The 19,663-nt window shown below is 40.2% G+C and overlaps 1 protein-coding gene across 1 annotated transcript in view; it reads left to right on the top strand.

Moving 5' to 3' along the window:
* Positions 1 to 19,663, top strand: part of cep295 (centrosomal protein 295) — a 115,923-nt gene that overhangs the window by 14,598 nt on the left and 81,662 nt on the right. Inside the window, exons 6-9 of the mRNA XM_069890827.1 lie at positions 4,455 to 4,568; positions 8,398 to 8,538; positions 10,646 to 10,829; positions 18,564 to 18,737. Of these exons, the coding sequence (XP_069746928.1) occupies positions 4,455 to 4,568; positions 8,398 to 8,538; positions 10,646 to 10,829; positions 18,564 to 18,737 (613 nt within the window). The remainder of the gene's footprint in view (positions 1 to 4,454; positions 4,569 to 8,397; positions 8,539 to 10,645; positions 10,830 to 18,563; positions 18,738 to 19,663) is intronic.

The raw sequence follows: 19,663 nt of genomic DNA, 5'->3' as shown, positions 1-19,663 counted from the left end.
ACGTCCTCCCCCTCCACGTCCTCCCCCTCCACGTCCTCCCCCTCCACGTCCTCCCCCTCCACGTCCTCCCCCTCCACGTCCTCCCCCTCCACGTCCTCCCCCTCCACGTCCTCCCCCTCCACGTCCTCCCCCTCCACGTCCTCCCCCTCCACGTCCTCCCCCTCCACGTCCTCCCCCTCCACGTCCTCCCCCTCCACGTCCTCCCCCTCCACGTCCTCCCCCTCCACGTCCTCCCCCTCCACGTCCTCCCCCTCCACGTCCTCCCCCTCCACGTCCTCCCCCTCCACGTCCTCCCCCTCCACGTCCTCCCCCTCCACGTCCTCCCCCTCCACGTCCTCCCCCTCCACGTCCTCCCCCTCCACGTCCTCCCCCTCCACGTCCTCCCCCTCCACGTCCTCCCCCTCCACGTCCTCCCCCTCCACGTCCTCCCCCTCCACGTCCTCCCCCTCCACGTCCTCCCCCTCCACGTCCTCCCCCTCCACGTCCTCCCCCTCCACGTCCTCCCCCTCCACGTCCTCCCCCTCCACGTCCTCCCCCTCCACGTCCTCCCCCTCCACGTCCTCCCCCTCCACGTCCTCCCCCTCCACGTCCTCCCCCTCCACGTCCTCCCCCTCCACGTCCTCCCCCTCCACGTCCTCCCCCTCCACGTCCTCCCCCTCCACGTCCTCCCCCTCCACGTCCTCCCCCTCCACGTCCTCCCCCTCCACGTCCTCCCCCTCAAAAGATGCTCACAAACTCAAGCTAGCATGCTGGAACATCAGAACCATGCTAGACAAGGCTGACTCCCACCGACCTGAACGTCGGTCTGCCCTCATTGCACATGAACTCCTCAGACTTGACATCGACATAGCCGCTCTCAGTGAAGTCCGCCTGGCAGATGTAGGCAGCCTCCAAGAACGCGGCGCGGGCTACACACTCTACTGGTCTGGCAAGCCTTTGGATGAACGACGCCTATCTGGTGTAGGCTTCATGGTCAAGAGCTTCATTGCCTCCAAACTCGAAAACCTTCCGACAGGCCTCTCGGACCGAATCATGTCCATGCGACTCCCCCTTCAAAACAAGCGTCACATCACCCTCATCAGTGTCTATGCTCCAACCCTCCAGGCGGAACCAGCAGAAAAGGACAAGTTCTACACCGACCTGCGCAACCTCATCCAACGCACCCCTACAGCCGACAAGGTTGTCATCCTGGGCGACTTCAACGCTCGTGTCGGCAAAGACTCAGAAACCTGGCCAGGAATCCTGGGCAAGCATGGCGTCGGCAAGTGCAACGACAATGGGCGCCTCCTGTTGGAGCTCTGCGCAGAACAGCGGCTTGTCATTACAAACACCCTTTTTCAGCAGAGGGACAGCCTTAAGACCACCTGGATGCATCCCCGATCCAAATACTGGCACCTCCTGGACTACATCCTGGTGCGAGAAAGTGACAAACGAGATGTGCTCCACACCAGGGTCATGCCTAGCGCGGAATGCCACACTGACCACCGGCTGGTTCGCTACAAGCTCAACCTTCACTTCAAGCCAAAGCCCAGGAACAATAAAGCCCCCAGAAAGAGGTTCAATGTTGGAAACCTGCAGTCAGACGAAGCGAGAGGAAACTTCCAGGCAAACCTCAAAGCAAAGCTCGACGATGCAACCCGCCTCACGGACCCGTCCCCTGAAACCCTCTGGGATCAGTTGAAGACTACCATACTGCAATCCACTGAAGAGGTACTGGGCTTCTCCTCCAGGAAAAACAAGGACTGGTTTGACGAAAACAGCCAGGAAATCCAGGAGCTGCTGGCAAAGAAGCGAGCTGCCCACCAGGCTCACCTTACAAAGCCGTCCTGTCCAGAGAAGAAACAAGCCTTCCGTCGCGCATGCAGCCATCTTCAGCGCAAACTCCGGGAGATCCAAAATGAGTGGTGGACTAGCCTCGCCAAACGAACCCAGCTCAGCGCGGACATTGGCGACTTCAGGGGTTTCTACGAGGCTCTAAAGGCTGTGTACGGCCCCTCACCCCAAGTCCAAAGCCCGCTGCGCAGCTCAGACGGCAAAGTCTCCTCAGCGACAAGATCTCCATCCTCAACCGATGGTCAGAACACTTCCAATCTCTTTTCAGTGCCAACCGCTCAGTCCAAGATTCCGCCCTGCTCCAGCTCCCTCAACAGCCCCTAAGGCTAGAGCTGGATGAGGCCCTCACCCAGGATGAGACATATAAGGCAATCGAACAACTGAAAAGTGGCAAAGCAGCAGGTATGGATGGAATCCCCCCAGAAGTCTGGAAGGCTGGCGGCAAAACTCTGCATGCCAAACTGCATGAGTTTTTCAAGCTTTGTTGGGACCAAGGTAAACTGCCTCAGGATCTCAGGATCGTGATGCCACCATCATCACCCTGTACAAAAACAAAGGCGAGAAATCAGACTGCTCAAACTACAGGGAATCACGTTGCTCTCCATTGCAAGCAAAATCTTCGCTAGGATTCTACTAAATAGAATAATACCTAGTGTCGCCGAGAATATTCTCCCAGAATCACAGTGCGGCTTTCGCGCAAACAGAGGAACTACTGACATGGTCTTTGCCATCAGACAGCTCCAAGAAAAGCGCAGAGAACAAAACAAAGGACTCTACATCACCTTTGTTGACCTCACCAAAGCCTTCGACACCGTGAGCAGGAAAGGGCTTTGGCAAATACTAGAGCGCATCGGATGTCCCCCAAAGTTCCTCAACATGATTATCCAACTGCACGAAAACCAACAAGGTCGGGTCAGATACAGCAATGAGCTCTCTGAACCCTTCTCCATTAACAATGGCGTGAAGCAAGGCTGTGTTCTCGCACCAACCCTCTTTTCAATCTTCTTCAGCATGATGCTGAACCAGGCCATGATAGACCCCAACAATGAAGACGCTGTTTACATCCGGTACCGCACAGATGGCAGTCTCTTCAATCTGAGGCGCCTGCAAGCTCACACCAAGACACAAGAGAAACTTGTCCGTGAACTACTCTTTGCAGACGATGCCGCTTTAGTTGCCCATTCAGAGCCAGCTCTTCAGCGCTTGACGTCCTGCTTTGCGGAAACTGCCAAAATGTTTGGCCTGGAAGTCAGCCTGAAGAAAACTGAGGTCCTCCATCAGCCAGCTCCCCACCATGATTACCAGCCCCCCCACATCTCCATCGGGCACACAAAACTCAAAACGGTCAACCAGTTTACCTATCTCGGCTGCACCATTTCATCAGATGCAAGTATCGACAATGAGATAGACAACAGACTCGCCAAGGCAAATAGCGCCTTTGGAAGACTACACAAAAGAGTCTGGAAAAACAACCAACTGAAAAACCTCACAAAGATAAGCGTATACAGAGCCGTTGTCATACCCACACTCCTGTTCGGCTCCGAATCATGGGTCCTCTACCGGCACCACCTACGGCTCCTAGAACGCTTCCACCAGCGTTGTCTCCGCTCCATCCTCAACATCCATTGGAGCGCTTACATCCCTAACGTCGAAGTACTCGAGATGGCAGAGGTCGACAGCATCGAGTCCACGCTGCTAAAGATCCAGCTGCGATGGATGGGTCACATCTCCAGAATGGAGGACCATCGCCTTCCCAAGATCGTTTTATATGGCGAGCTCTCCACTGGCCACCGTGACAGAGGTGCACCAAAGAAAAGGTACAAGGACTGCCTAAAGAAATCTCTTGGTGCCTGCCACATTGACCACCGCCAGTGGGCTGATAACACCTCAAACCGTGCATCTTGGCACCTCACAGTTTGGCGGGCAGCAACCTCCTTTGAAGAAGACCGCAGAGCCCACCTCACTGACAAAAGGCTAAGGAGGAAAAACCCAACACCTAACCCCAACCAACCAATTTTCCCCTGCAACTGCTGCAATCGTGTCTGCCTGTCCCGCATCGGACTTGTCAGCCACAAACGAGCCTGCAGCTGACGTGGACTTTTTACCCCCTCCATAAATCTTCGTCCGCGAAGCCAAGCCAAAGAAAAAGAAAGATTCTCACTTGGGCATTGGGCACTGGAATTCAGAAATGCAAAGCTGTATTCCCCTGGAGAAAAGTACCTAAAAATTAAGGAAATAAATATAACATCTTCCTAAAAATTTGGCAACCATATTTAAATTTAATTGGAGCACAGTTATAGTGTGGATCTGCATATCTCGCTTCCCTGTCTATACTGAGGGAGGGACAGGGTGTCTATTCCATCACAATCAAAATAAAGTCAAGAAAAATGTAACAGCCTAGGTGCCAGCTGTTGGGCCATCACAAGTCCCTGATGTGTTTCCTGCCTTTGTTGTAGTTGTTTTGAATGTTGTTCTTAACTGTGGTTTAAGTGTGGGAAGGGGAAAAAATGGCTCAGACTCCAATTTTGTATATAAATGATAACTAATTTGTGATTACTAGAAATTGTGTTTGAAAATTTGTAAATAAAATATTTAAAAAGTGTATAACTTTTTAAATGTAGGATTTTGAAGTGCCAAAATGCCCAACAGTGAAGAGATGTGATATTGACAGCTCCTCTGCCCTACCCTGTCGTCTATTAGAACCTTGCGTCAACAGGGAAATGAACACAAAACAGGTATCTGACCCGAACGAGGGCATTTTAATAATGAGAGGATATAAAGCACAACAGCTAAATATTTGTTTATGCTTTACCTGAGGCTTTTTTCTTCAGCAATTAGCATAACGCCTTTACAGCGCCAGCAATTGGGACTGGGATCAGAATTCAACGCTGTCTGTAAGGAGTTGGTACATTCTCCCCTGGTTTGAAACATACCGGGGTTGTAGGTTAATTGGGTGGCACAAACTTGTGGGATGAAATGGTATGTTACCTCTGTCTAAATTAAATAAAAATATTTAGCTATTCTGTTAATTGTATCTGTTCAATTTGGGTATTAAGTAACACTTCGAGAATTAAGAATTTTTATTTGTGTTCTCCATTTGATTCTTTAGCTGCAGTCTCTGATTCTCTCAAACAACAAAATATTATAAAAGCCTTCCCTTGGGTTAATAGTTGACCTTCACTTTTGTAAATTTTATTTTTCATTTGCATCAATACAAGTACAGTATTTATCCATATCCTAAAAAAAATAATTAAAAAAACCAATGGAAAAAGAATTCATAATTTCATATTTCCTCTCCCTCCCTCCCCAAAAAAGTAGGAAAGATGGAAGAAAAGGAAAAAAAGCCTGGCTGATAATCATATAACCTCTTGATTAATTGAATTTAAATTTACATAGTGATCTTGAACCTTGAAATAACTAAAGTGAGTTGGAGCAGGAATGGCGGATGCAGTAGATGAAGTCATAACCATAAAATCCATATAAGGTTTCCAAATCTGATTTTTAAAAAACTAACAATAATTCTGGTTGATTCCATAAATTCTACGTTATTTTCTCTAAAGGTATACAATTTAGTAGTTTTGTTTGTCATTTATTCAACCGACATTCTAATTTCCACGTTCCAGCTATACATTTCTTTGTTATTGCTTCACAGAAACTTCTGATAAGTGTCTAACTTCAAATCGAAAATAACTCCTAATAAAAATATTTTGTGATCTTTCAAAACTTGCACCTTTATAACTCATCCCAATAAAATACTTGTATCTTCCCAAAATTTTCCTACTTTTTCACAATGCCAAACTGCATGGAGAGAAGTTCCTATTACTTTATTACATCTAAAACATCAGAGCAATTTGAATTAATTCCATGTAATTTATATGAAATGTAATATAATTGATGCAAAAGAATTAAATTGTTCTATTTGGTATCTAACATTAATTGTATTAGTTACACTTTCATGACATAATTTTGACCATACTACTTGAATTTGTATATCTAAATCTTTCCCATTTCAATTTAAAGAAATCCTTTTTCTGCATAATCCCTTGCAATTTTATGTATATATTAATAAATCTTTTGATAAATGTATCAGCTATTAAATATTCAATTTGACTTTGATCAGCTAGTCTAAAATTTGTCCCTAACTTTATTTTTAAATGTGATTTAAGCTGATAATAAAAAATGGTATTATTTGGTACGTAATACTTATCTTACAATTGGTTAAAACTAAAAAAAAACTGGAAAATGAACCTTTATCCTTTTTATTCCACAGTTTTACCAGATGTCAAAATAAGCATAATTAACTATAAAAAGAATCAAAGCATTTTGCTTTAATAACATTCTAGCCAACTGATAATTCTTCATTCCTATTTTAAGTACGTTTCAAAATTGATGTATCAACTTGCCCTCTCAACAGACTTTCATGCCATTTATATAAAATATGCTCAGAATTATTTTCTCCTATTTTACTCATTTCAATTTGTACCCATGCTGTCTTCATCAATCTGATAACAGGAGAACAAAAATCTAAACCGCTTTCAGGTGGCCACAATACCCAACTGTAAAACTGTACATTATACTCCTATGCGGCTGTCAGGTGGCCATCTGAAACTGGAAGAGCCGGCCAGGAGGTATAATATCCTGCTTTGAGTCTCTTGTCTGTGGCAGCTTTCAGCTGCCAGTGGGGTGGGCTGATGATGTCATGGTGATGTCGTGAGCCATCGACTCTTGAGACCAGCAGCGATATATCTGAAACTGTCGAGTACCTGAGGCAGCGACCGGCAGCAGTAGGTGAGGAATCCGGGGCTGGGGAGGGAGGTAAATGGTGCAGGTATGGAATCAGAGTATTATACTGGGTTTGATCAATTACTTTTCAGTTTTTGTTTTATCACATCACTTCCAGTCAAATACTGATTTTTTTAAAAAAAGTAATTATTTTCCAGTATTATTTCAGCCTGTAATATTTTTCCCCCTTCCTTTCAGCTTTTGCCACTTATTTCTATTATTAGTGTGCTTGTAGAATATTGCTGTTTCTTTTAATAACTTGGATTCAACGATTGCTTTAGTAAGGGAGGAAAACAATTAGGAATGATCTGCTCATGACAAAAATATACAGTTACCAATTGCAAAATAACTGATTTCAAGCTCTGAGTGGAACTTGTGGGAAGTTTGTCATGGGATGACCAAATAAGTAACTTTTTTTTTAACATGTATTCAATAAGAATGGAACGAGGGGAAATGTATAGATAAGTGCATTATAAGCAATGTAGATTGAAGTCCTAATTACTCATATATATATATAATCAAAATTTTTTTTATAAGTAAAAAGTATCAATTGATCTTGCTGGACCTAACATACACAGACCTGGGTTGTCTGCAGAAAAATGATATTTATGGCTCTGCTTCTTTGTATTGGCAGCAAAATGTTGACAGCGACTAAACCCTGGACAATATTGTAGAGAATCTACAGCCAGAATGCTCGTATCAGCCCTTTAAAGAGAAAAGCTGGTGCTGCACTTTGCCTTTTTGATAATGGAGGCATTTAAAAAAAAAAATCTACACTTAAACCATATTAATTTCAAACCATGTTAAAAGGTAATATCCAAAAGTAATCTAAAATGATCAAAACAACACTTCCCCTTTTGCCTCCTGATCCATTGATCCAGAATTTATATTGGAATCATTTGAGTTTCAGGTTCCATGCCTGACCTGAGTAGGATTTGATTGATGATTCTGGAAGAACTGAAGCAAGGCAGGAGTGTGCCTTGGGACTCTGTGTAGAGTCTGGTATTAGAAGACTATCTGCCATCCAGCAAATCCCAGACTCTCAAGTCGAGTACTTCTGTTCTAAATGTTCATTTAGAACCATTTCCTCAAGGCAGCATGAATTTTTTTTTTCCCTTCTGAATTAATTCCTTAAATGGTCATACTCTGGTTATTGTTACCTTTAATGTTCCCTAATTTTTTTGTTTTATTCTTCATTTTTGTCTAACACAAATTTTCCCTTACTCCTTATTCTTGCAGGAATATGGAAATATCCCTATCTTGAGTTTATATTAAAAAATAAAAATCCTCCATTCTCTTGTTTGCTCGACTGAGCCAATTTGTTTTAGGGTTATTTGAGTTCTTCCTAATCCATTTGCCCCCCCATCAACCTATGATTAATATTTATTAATTTTTGTATCTTTTGTGCGTATTTCTTCAACTATTAAATGGTTTGGAGACCAATCATTTAGAAGAATTGGTCCTTTTTTTACGTCTGTGGGTTGCATTTCTGTCATCTATGGTTGTCATTTAAAAAAAAAATTATAAATACAACTGACGTCTCCTTTCCCTCTTTCAGAATGCAATTTCTCGGAAATATTTGTCATTCTTGATTGTTTCTAGTAGTTCATCTATACTATGTTGTCTTGCTCAAATTGTTATCTATTATGTAGCACGAATATTCTTAATGAACATTATGCTAAGGCAATGGGATATTTATTGTTTGATATCCTAAATTTTCTCAAATATCAATGGAAAATGACTGCAATATGTGCTTTTTACTGAGCAAGAACTATCCTATAGGTTAGTGCTCGACTGACTGCTGAAAAGGAAGTAAAGCGTTTGGAAGAATTGAAACGGGAATCTGAGATAGAGAAACAAGAACAATTGGAGAAAGCTAGATTGAGAGGCAGTCATGCTCTCAAATTGGTTCATTTGATGCAGGTAATAAAAACACTGACTTAATTATTAGAGCAACTGTTGAACAATAAAGTTATTTCACAAGATAATCTCCTTTATATACATATGTAATTGTTGATACAGTGTAATAGTCGACACCCCCCTCCACCCCTTTTGGCCCAAAATTTGGGTGTTTTTGTATGACCAGTGTAAAAGTTGACCCCCCCCCCCCCCCCCGACTTTTTTTTGTCTCCGACCACCCACCCATCTGAGCTCCGGATGCCTTGACAGCAAAATCTTGCCCCAGCCATCCACCTATTGGCAGTGGATCCTCGCCCCAGCCAACTACCCACGAGCTCCCAGTGTCCTGGCTGCCCACCCATCCAAGCTCCTAGCTGCAGATCCTCCCCAACCTCCGAACTCCTCATCTAGTCCCGGCCATCTGAGCTCCTGATACCTAAATGTCACAGATAATTCACAAGGTCAAAAGTTTGACCCATGTTAAAGTTGGCAGCTTTTCTGGCCTGAAAAAGTGGTCCAAAAAATTCTACAATTACGCAAGTATATGTGGTATTTACTATAATAACATTGGTATGTAGTTACATGGCATTCACATTATAGTGCAAGTCTAGGCTAACCTGTTGTGATCAATGGAATACAATTTTCTGACCTTGATTTTTTTTTTAATGCCATTCATTTCCCTTGTATCATGTACCAAATTATATCTTGCAGACCATGAATGATGTAGTTATTGATGCACAAGTATAAACTTAAAATTATACTATGTACTGGGCACCCAGGAGCTAAATTGAAACAGTATCAAAGCTATACATTCTGCTCTTGAATCAGTTAGGTGGCATAGCTGCATAAATTTAGAACTATAGTTCTTTTTGTACATCAAGCAAACAAAACTAGAAATGCTAGTACTGTAAGCTTACTTCATAATTTAAATTGGCATCCTTGTGCAAATTAATTTTTGAGCAGATAGAGCATTTTTGTATCAAAAAGAGTTAAGGTGAGTCCTGAAATGTTTTGCAATTAAAAAAAAACAACTTTGCATCGATGGTTGTTGGAAAAATGATGCATTTTACAAGTTGCAGTATCTTCATTGAGCAATGCAAATTCATTGATATTGTGACAGAATGTTGTATATAGATATGTTTTAAAGGATACAAGTTGTGGCAGGTTTTTATGTTGGTCACAAACAAACACTTTAAAACAGAGCTCATTTAAAATACTGGAGCTCTGCTCAAGCCAGACAAGCTGGCTCAGAGTGCCTTTTCAAAAGCTTTGGGGAGTGCCTGTAGAGACTTCACAACTGGATTGTTGTTTTGGAAAGCAACAGATGAAAGAACTTGGAGGATTGTGTCTGGAGCCGCAGGCTGTCTGAGTGCAGTTTGCTATTCTAAGGGTCAAGCAGAGAAAATCATAGGCTTTTCTTAGGGAATGAGAGAGAGAATTCAGTTCTACAGTTCAGCAGCAGCAGCTGAGACTGGAACATTGAGATTGGCATGCTTGTGGAAAAACCCCATTTTGAAGACAGGTTGTGAGTGGTTTTTTTCAGCATGGTCAAAGCCCTTGTGGTCCATACAAGAGAGGACTGGCTGCCTAATGTTTCACTTGAAATAAGAGAAACTAAAAGGAACTCTGTGGTGACCTGAAAGAAAGAGGTTATCATCTGGAAAACCCTGAGGGGGCAAGTTTCTTCAGCAAGACATTGACGTGGCTGATTAGAAGAAATCAGTTTGTGTCCAGTGAACAACAAATCTCTCTGAAAACTGACAAGAGCCTTCCTGAGTGGTATCCATTTACCTTTCAAATATCAAAGCCTGGTGAACTTCATAAATGTTAAATTCTGTGCACAGTATAAGAATTGCCTGCAACCGGTGAACATGGAGGAATGAGAAGTGAGATTGGACTGTGAATCAAACTTGTATATTCATTACATACACATGCATTTAGAATGAGAAGGGGGTTAGTTAAGTCAATAGTGATAAGTTAAAGTGTGATTCTGTCTTCATAGTTAAAGATGATTAAAAGCAACTTTTGTTTAAGTAACAATTTGTCTTGGTGAATTTCTGTTGCAGCTGGGTTTTGGGGTCCTCTGGGCTCATAACAATATAAATTTTAAAATGCTCATCTATTCATTTAGGACCGGGAAAAACTGTTGAAGGAATTGGAGCAAATGCACATTGCAGATTTAACTCGTAGAAGGCAGGCTCTGGCTCAAATGCCACAGCAGCTGTTTGAGCCACCTTACAGACGAGTGGAGTTAAAGGAGGATCAGCAGAGAGAGATGGAAATTGCTTTTGAAGACGTGTATGCTGATGAACAAAGTAAGTTCAAGGACATTTGACGGGTATTTACTTTGCAATTTGTAGCAAAATAAAATGTGAAATTATTGAGAGTTCAGTGGGAGGATGTGAAATGTAGTTCTGGAAAGATTTGCATTCTGCTAATTCAGAATTTAATAACTTTTCAAAGAGAAAACCACTGAAAAGGACAATTTGAAATCTGAGGTAAAAAAAAATTGCGATTCAGACTTATCAGCTGTTTTTTCAGAATAAATTTGTGGAGTTGGATAAGGTTGGGAGAGATGACAATTTCAAGGCAGTAATGCAAAACTTACATAGATCTCCTGTTTGATATTCTAAACTATAATTTCAGAATATTGTATCACTAGCAATCATTGTATGTATTGCCCATTTCAAGTTTCAATGTCTTGCTGAGCTACTTCAGTGAGGAGTTTACTTGGCCATTAGCCTTCCCAGGTATGGAAAGGTTCCCTTTCCAAAACACTGTCTGCGCAATAGAGTTATGATAAAGGATACAATACTTGATTCAATTTGGACATGGTCCAAAAAATGAAAAATGGTCCTTCCATTTCTCCAGCATCTTTAAATTTCTGCTAGGCTGCATGGAAAAGCCTTGGGATATCCTGGTAATGCTATACTCTCACACCCAGAGCCAAAAAAAAACTATCATTTGACTAGTTCAGTGCGTGTAGCGCATTAATACTATAAGTGAACAGTGCCTGTTCATTACAATGGTTTGGAATTTTCACCAAAGTCTAAAAAAGATCTTTTTTTCTCTGGTGAGAAAAATAGCACCCAGGAAGGATTGGGAGGTTAGTTTTATTTGCTGGTGTTTTCCTTCTGCTATGCTTGTCCAAGTTCTGCAGAGAAATTTTCTCAGATTTGACAGTAGTTGTCAACCTCTGACATCTAAAGAGATTAATCAAAGACTTGTGGAAAAGTAGCAGCAATTGAAGCAGTTTGGACCATGTCTGCATCAGTCAAAAAATAAGCAATGTACCCTCAGCCCACCTTCCAGAACAAGTATAGATCCAAGAACGGTTTAAATGAGATGGGCTTGTGCCTCTTTTCCACTTTTAGGCAGTGAAGTCTTACACTTAAACATGCTTCCAAAGGAATTTCTCCCTCCCACCATTGCCACCCCCAACCCCATCTCTATTGTTTCTATCAATGAGTTTAAATCTACCAGTATTTCCTCTGATTTATAACTGTCAGAAAAATAGGTTATTTGCATGTGTTTAGGTCATTTGAAGTCTTATAAACTGCAATGGCATGACCACTGACCATGAGACAGAGGACCAGAAATAGGTTATTCAGCCCAGAGTTAAGGGAATGAATTCAATATCATTAGGGCACTTTACTGTCGCTCATGCCAACTGAATTCCAATAAGCGATTCACCGTGCATGCACCAACCAAAGACAGGAATCAAGATGGTCGCGTCCAGCCAATGGACCCCAGGAGACAGACTAACAAAGTAAGTGTGGACATTTTGGCTCTTGCGTGTCCTGTATCCCTGTTGTAGTTTGTCAAATACACCACTTAATTTTAAAAAGTTTGTTTTCAGACTTTGGTACTCAAAGTGCGCAGGCAAAATTCCAACTTGTGTCCAATTTAAGATGCTACTGATCCTTTGCTTCCAATTATGGTCGTAAGTCAGGGAGTACCTGTATATCCAGATACCTGGCCCCCACAACTGCTTGTGGCAATAAATTCCACAGATTTAGCACCCTCTGGCTAAAGAAATTCTACTTAATCTCTGCTCCAAGCAATCACCCTTCAACTCTGAAGTTGTGCCCTCTTGTCCTAGATTCTCCCATCATGGGAAAGAACCTCTCTACATCTACTCTGTCCATGCCTTTCAACATGAAAAATCTTCAATAAGATCCCCCCTCATTCTCTGAAATTCCAACTAGTTCAGGCCAAGAGCCATGAAACACACCTTGTATAATAACCTTTTCGTTTCCAGAATCATTCGTGTAAACATCCTCTGACTCTGATGTCAGCACATCCTTTCTTAAATGAAGAGCCCAAAACTGCTCACGATACTCTTGTCAGATCTCACTAGTGCTTTATAAAGCTTCAACATCATATCCCTGCTCTTGTCTTCTATTCCTCTTCAGCACTGATTCAACATGCAAGCTTGGCTTTAGGCTATCTTGCACAAGGACTCCCAGATCCCTTTGCATCTGGGTACTTTTAATTTTCTCCATTTAAAAAAAAAATAGTCTGCCCATTTATTTTGGCATATTTCAGATGCCATTTCTCTGCCCATTCTCCCAATTTGTCTAAATCCTTCTGCAGCTTCCCTGTTTTCCCACCACAAACTGCTCTTTTGTATCATCTGAAAACTTGACCACAAAGCCATTCATTTCATATTCTAAATCATTAATATACACCTAATAGGAAGCAGCCCCAATACTGATACCTGTGGAACAACAACTGGCTGACAACCAGAATAGGATCCCTGTATTCTGGCTCTTGTTAAGTAGCCTCTTGTGTGTGGCACCATTTCAAAAACCTGAAAATCCAAACTTCCACTGCATCTCCTTTATCTGGTCTGCTTGTCTCTTCAAAGAATTCAAATAGATTTTCCCTTACAAGCTTTCGCCTATCTCGTCATGTGCCTTCCATGTTCTCAGTAACCTCATCCTTGACAATTGATTCCATCATCTTCCCAACCATTGACATCAGGCTAACTGGTCTATAATTTTCTTTCTGCTGCCTCCCTCACTTCTTGAAGGGAGACATTTGTGATTTTTTTTTTCCCCAGTCCTCCGGCACCATTCCAAAATTTCTAGATTCCTGAAAGATTATTAGCAATGTATTTGCATTTAACCACTACTTCATTAAGAACCCAATCCATCTGGTCTGGGAGGTCTATCTACTCTTTGATCATTCAACTTCCTGAGCACCACCTCCCTTGAAATAGTAACTGCATTCACTTCCCTGATGCCATTGACATCTGGCACACTGCTACTGTCTTCCACAGTGAAGACTGATTAAAATACTTATTAGTTCTGCTCCCATCTCCTTGTCTCCCATCATTTCTCCAGTGTCACTTTCTAATGGTCTGATATCCACTCTCACCTCCTCTACTACTTGTATACATGAAGAAGTTATTTGTATCCCCTTTCATATTATTTGCTGGCTTACTTTCATACTTCACCCGTTTCCTTCTCAAGGTTTTATAAACTTACCAATCCTCTATCTTCCCACTGGTTTTTGCTTCCTTGTATGGCCTCTCTTGCTTTTACGTGGGCTTTGTCTTCCCTCGTCAGCCAGAATTGTGACATTTTCCCATTCAAATATTTCCCTTTTTGCAATGTATGTATCCTGCACCATCCTCATTTATTGCACAAACTGTATCCATTGCTTCTGTCATCTTCCCTTCTGTTGCCCCTTTTGAATCTATTGTCATGAGAATCCCTCTCATGACTGTGTAATTCCCTTGACTCCACTGAAATACCAACACATCTGACTTTAGTTTCTCCTTATTAAAACTCAAATTGAGCTCTATCATATTGTGATCACTGCCCCCTAATTCCTTAATTCTAAGCTCTCTAATCACCTCTGGTGCACTGCACAACATACAATCCAGTTGTGGGCTCATCAACAAGCCGCTCTTAAAAAGCCATTTTGTAGGCATTCCACATATATTCCTCTTCAGCCATTTATTCATTTGTCTACACTATCTTCCTGTTCTGACCTTCTTTGGCTCATGACACCAGGAGTAATCTAGAGATTGCCACCTTGGAGGCCCTGCTCTTCAACCTCTTTCCTAACTCCCTGAGCTTGCTTTGCAGGACCTGTACCCCCACTCCTGCCTGTGTCATTTGTGCCAATATGTACCATGACCTTTGGCTGACTGCCCTCCCTTTTAAGAATATTTTGCACCTGCTCAGACATTGCCTGGACCTGATCACACAAGAGGCAACACACTATCCCAGAAGCTCTTTTGAAACCTTGGAATGTCCAATCTATTACCCTGGCTTGAGTCCCCAATGACTTTTGTTCTACCTGATGTTTTCTGAGGTTCACAGCCAACCATAGTGATTATGGTCTGGCTGCTGCTTTGCCTACATAGATCATCCTCCTCAGCAGTATCCAAAGGATATACGGTTCTGATTGGAATGGCCATTGGAGTACCATACACTGCCTGCCTCTTTTGCATCTTGTGAGTGTTTTGCAGCTGCATTCATCATCACTCTCAGTATGACTGTGTCTGTGCAACTCCTGTCCATCAACCCCTCAGCCTCCCAAATGATCTGGAGTTCATCCAACTGCAACTTCAATTCCCTGTAGAGGTCAGTTCACCTTACAGATGAAGTTGTCAGGGATACTGTTGGTCTGACCTGGCAGCGCTTTCCCACTGTCTATTTAAGAGGAAAGAGTTGGAAAAAATCTATCATCACCTTGTCTCAACTCCCTTCCTTCCTCAGATTCCCACTCCTGCAATGGGACACTCAACCTCCTGAGCTGAAGTATCAAGATTCCCACTCCTACACTCATGCAATGGCTGCTCCTCTTGAGCTTCCCTTCCTTTTATTGGCTATAGCTAATGAGCCAATGGAGAGATTTAACCAAGCACCTACTTTTCCTGGTGCATTTTAAACAGTCCTCTTGTTCCGAGAACCGCTTTCAGAGACCCTGACAACATTTAATTGATTACATCCCGGTCCTTTAGTGCCTCTCCTAGCATTCACAATCCTACTCTCCCAACAAGATTTAAAATATCACCTACCTCTGGTGCTTTTTAAATGCTTTTGCAGTCCCTGATGGGATTTAAACAAGCACTTCTCCCAATGCTTTTTGAATGCTCCTCTCATTACAGTCTCAGTCCCTTTAGTTCAAAGAAAACAACCCAAACTTATCCCAGATTTCTCACAGCAACATTCTCATCAAACTGCTCAGCACACTCTCGAACAATTTAATTTTTACTGTAATATGATCAGAATTGAATGCAATACTCCAACTGTGGGCAAGTTAGTATTCAGTTCTTGCATCAATTCCCTGCTTTTGATTTAGGAAAGCTTGCCCTTTTTAACCAGTCTTGCCACCTTTAAGGATATGTGAATGTTAACTCCATGGATGCTCTATATACTCAAGTAATGCCGAGGAACAGTTGTGAAAAACGTGTATCTAATTCCAGTTGTATCTGTATAAAGGTGTATTTTTGTTTCAAACATGTTTTTTTCTGTATTAGGATTAGGACAAATGTTGCTTCTCTTAATGATTTCAATTCACTTTTGAAATAACTGCCTAGGCTCAGTGCTCTGTCCTTTTCAGTCTTTCATCCTCCAAGGTGCATTTTGCTTCTTTGAATAAGGTTTTACTCAGCTAGCCTAATTTTTTTCACTGTGAAATACTTTTTTTTTTAAGACTTTATTTAAAATTTTTATAACATGAATACAATAAAGAATTACATTTAAAGAAAAATAGAAAAAAAAATTTAAAAAGATATGATTACAATATTACATAAGAAAACTACACAAAATAACCCCCCCGTTAATTGTAACACAATATTAATAGTCTAACTTAAAATTAGTCCAACCCTCCCCCAAAATAAAGAGTGAAGAGTTAATAAAATTGACAATATTATATATAAAAAAAATACCCACTTACAAAAAAAAGAGATAAAACTTAACCTAAAAAAAATTGTCGATACTAAAATATCACACTTAAACATATATTTAAATCAAACTTAAATGCATATAATTAGCAGACGGAGTCCACTTTAACTTATAAAAAGACATCTTATCCTGAATTGAAAAAGATATCCTTTCCATAGTCAAACAAAATTTCATTTCCAAATACCACTTATCTAAAGTTAGTATATTTCTATCTTTCCAAGTAAGTGCTATACATTTCTTAGCCACAACTAAAGCTAAATAAATAAATGAAATCTGATAATCCTCTAAACCTAAATCGATTAATGATTGCATGTTCCCTAATAAAAATATATCGGGATCTAATACAAGATGGATATTATATAAACTGTTAAAAACAGATTGAATACCTTTCCAAAACTGTTGCAATCGATCACAAAGCCAAACAGTATGCAAAAAAGTATTGGCCGTCTGATCACATTGAAAACAAGAATCTAACTTATAAAACCAAATTTTTAAAATTAAATATAGCTGATGAATAAAATTATAATTAATCATCGCTAGTCTAGCATTAATTAATTTCCGAATACTATTCTGACAAATTTCCATCCAAGCTTCTTCAGCTATTTTATGTCCTAAATCTTTTTCCCATTTCAACTTATCTTTATCCCAGTCTTTTTTACTATCAATTTCTTGTAAAATACAATACAAATCAGATATATATCCCTTTTTTGGTATTGAAAGTACATATTCTTCAAAACTAGATTCAGGCAATAAAATCATATGTCGACCACATAACTGTTTTACAAAAGATCTTAATTGATAATATACAAATATAGTATTTGCACTAATACCATATTTCCTTTGTAATTCGTCAAAGGAACAAAAACAACCCTCAGAAAAACAATCAGATAAATTTTTTATTCCCTTCTTTTCCCATTGTTTCAAAGTGGCATTGGAGACCGTAAAAGGAACAAGTTGATTATTATATAATGGCAATCTTCCAGAATATATATTTTTAAGTCCCAATTTTTTAAGTTTACTTGTCCATAAATTCAATAAATGTTTCAATATTGGCACATCATAAGTTCGTAATAAATTTTTATTCCATCGAAACAAAAACTCATGAGGAAATTTTTCTAAGATAACCGCCATTTCTATCTTTACCCAAGTTGGGTATCTTTACCCAACTAGGTGGGTCGTCCATATTATTTAATGCACTAAGAAATTTGAATTGAGCTGCTTCATAATAATGCTGAAAATTCAGTAATCTTAAACCTCCAAATTGAAAATCCCACATCAATTTTCTCTTTGCTACTCTCGGAAATTTTCCCTTCCATAAGAATTCTCTAATCGCTTTATATAAATCCTTAAAAAAACTTTAAAAAAAAATAAGGAATTGATTGAAACAAATATTGTATTCTAGGAAAAATATTCATATTTATGGTATTAATCCTCCCTAGTAAACCAAAAGGTAGATCCCTCCACCTAATCAAATCTAATGTAATCCTTTTTATTAAAGGAAAATAATTAATTGAATATAATTCTTATATTATATTTGGTGGATCCAGATATTTCTTTACCTGCAATTTAAGAATGTTTAGAAATTTATGGCCAGTTATCTGGTTACAAAGTAAATTGGGCTAAAAGTGAAATTTTACCAATTTGTAAAGGTGATTATTCAGTATATAAAAATATTACAAATTTGAAGTGGACTACACAAATTAAATATTTAGGAATTAATGTTAATACGGAATTTCAAGAATTATACTGTGAAGTACTTTGAAATGTTTTGGTCTATTAAAGATGCAATACAAGTTGTTAAGAATCCAAAGTCCTATTAATATAACTTACTGCACTTTGTTTTGACTAATGTTGGCGGAGTGTGGGGTGGAATTGTTGTTTTGTTTATCGGTTAGACAGATTTGTAAATTTGTTTCTAGTCTGTGGTTGTAATTAAAACATTTAAAATATCTTTGGCCATAAAGATCTTTAGGTTTTCCATTTTAGTACACTAAATAGTTAATGTTCTTTCTCTATTGCAAGGTCTTTCATAGGTGGTGGTATTTTGCCTTGAATGCAGACACCAATTCAAATGTTAAGTGATTTGTGACCAATTAATGAGTCTTTCCTTTATTTTAATCTCAGAAATCAAAGGTGATGTAGTATTGCGTCTTGAGCCCGAACCTTTACCAGCCCCATCTGTTGAAACACAGGATGAAGATTTGGATCTCTCTATAGAGCCAGAGGGATTTCAAGGGGAGCAACATGCAAAAGGTGGCCAAAAAGAGTTTGAGATGCAACACTTGAAACAAATTGAAGGTAGTATCCTTGAAATATGAATATTAACTAAAATATTTAAATCAGGCAATTATGTATTGTTTTTCCAGTGCAAATTGGTTTTATCAAAGGTTCTAGAAATGTAAACCAAAAAGGATGTAACATGGGACACATTGGTGAATAATGGGACAAAATGGGAATATTCTTTACCGAGGTGAAATTCATTTGAAAAAGTAATGACTAAAAAGGGAAATTAATTCATCTTCTCAAATCATTTTCTAGTCAGTTAAATAAATAGCAAAAAATAAAGAAAATGTTAAGTTGAGAGCAAAGGAAATTTTAAAAATCTGCAATTTTTCAGGACTTGAAATGAGATTCTCTTTTCTCAAATAACAATTATCATATTTGAAATGTTCATCCTGTAATTGGTAATTAAAGTGCAAACACAGTTGTGAAATGAAGATCTCATGCAGGGTGAGGATATTATACTGTTTTCACAAAGGTAATGTTGAGCAACTTGTGATGAAAAGAAAAAAACCTGGAAATGTGAATTAAAAACACAAAAATTACGACAAATACTCAGCAGGCCACACAAAATGGGAAAAACAAACATAATCTTTCAGGCCTGATTTGTCAGATTTTTGCATATGAGGCTGCTAAGCCATGTCCTCAGCCTTGAAATGCCCATGGTATTTCAGGCAATGTACTAACATGAATAGAAGATTGTTTGTCTTCTGTTAGACAATGTGAATCAAGGGAGGGCTCTTTTTGGTTTGCTGCTGGTGACGACTGTTCCATGGTGGTCAGCATAAGGTCTGTCATTTTTCATGTTATTTAATGATTTCTATGTCAGAATTGACTTTGTGGCCAAGTTTGCAGGGGGAGAATGGGTACTGTTAAGAAAATGAGGTGTACAGTTGGAGACAATGAGATTGGGCAAAGTGGCAGATGGTTTGCCGTGTAGGAAT

This window comes from Narcine bancroftii, chromosome 7, assembly GCF_036971445.1.
Source record: "Narcine bancroftii isolate sNarBan1 chromosome 7, sNarBan1.hap1, whole genome shotgun sequence".
NCBI classification, from domain to species: Eukaryota; Metazoa; Chordata; class Chondrichthyes; order Torpediniformes; family Narcinidae; genus Narcine; species Narcine bancroftii.
Note: the sequence above shows the minus strand (reverse complement) of the source record. Positions and strands in the feature narration are given on the sequence as shown.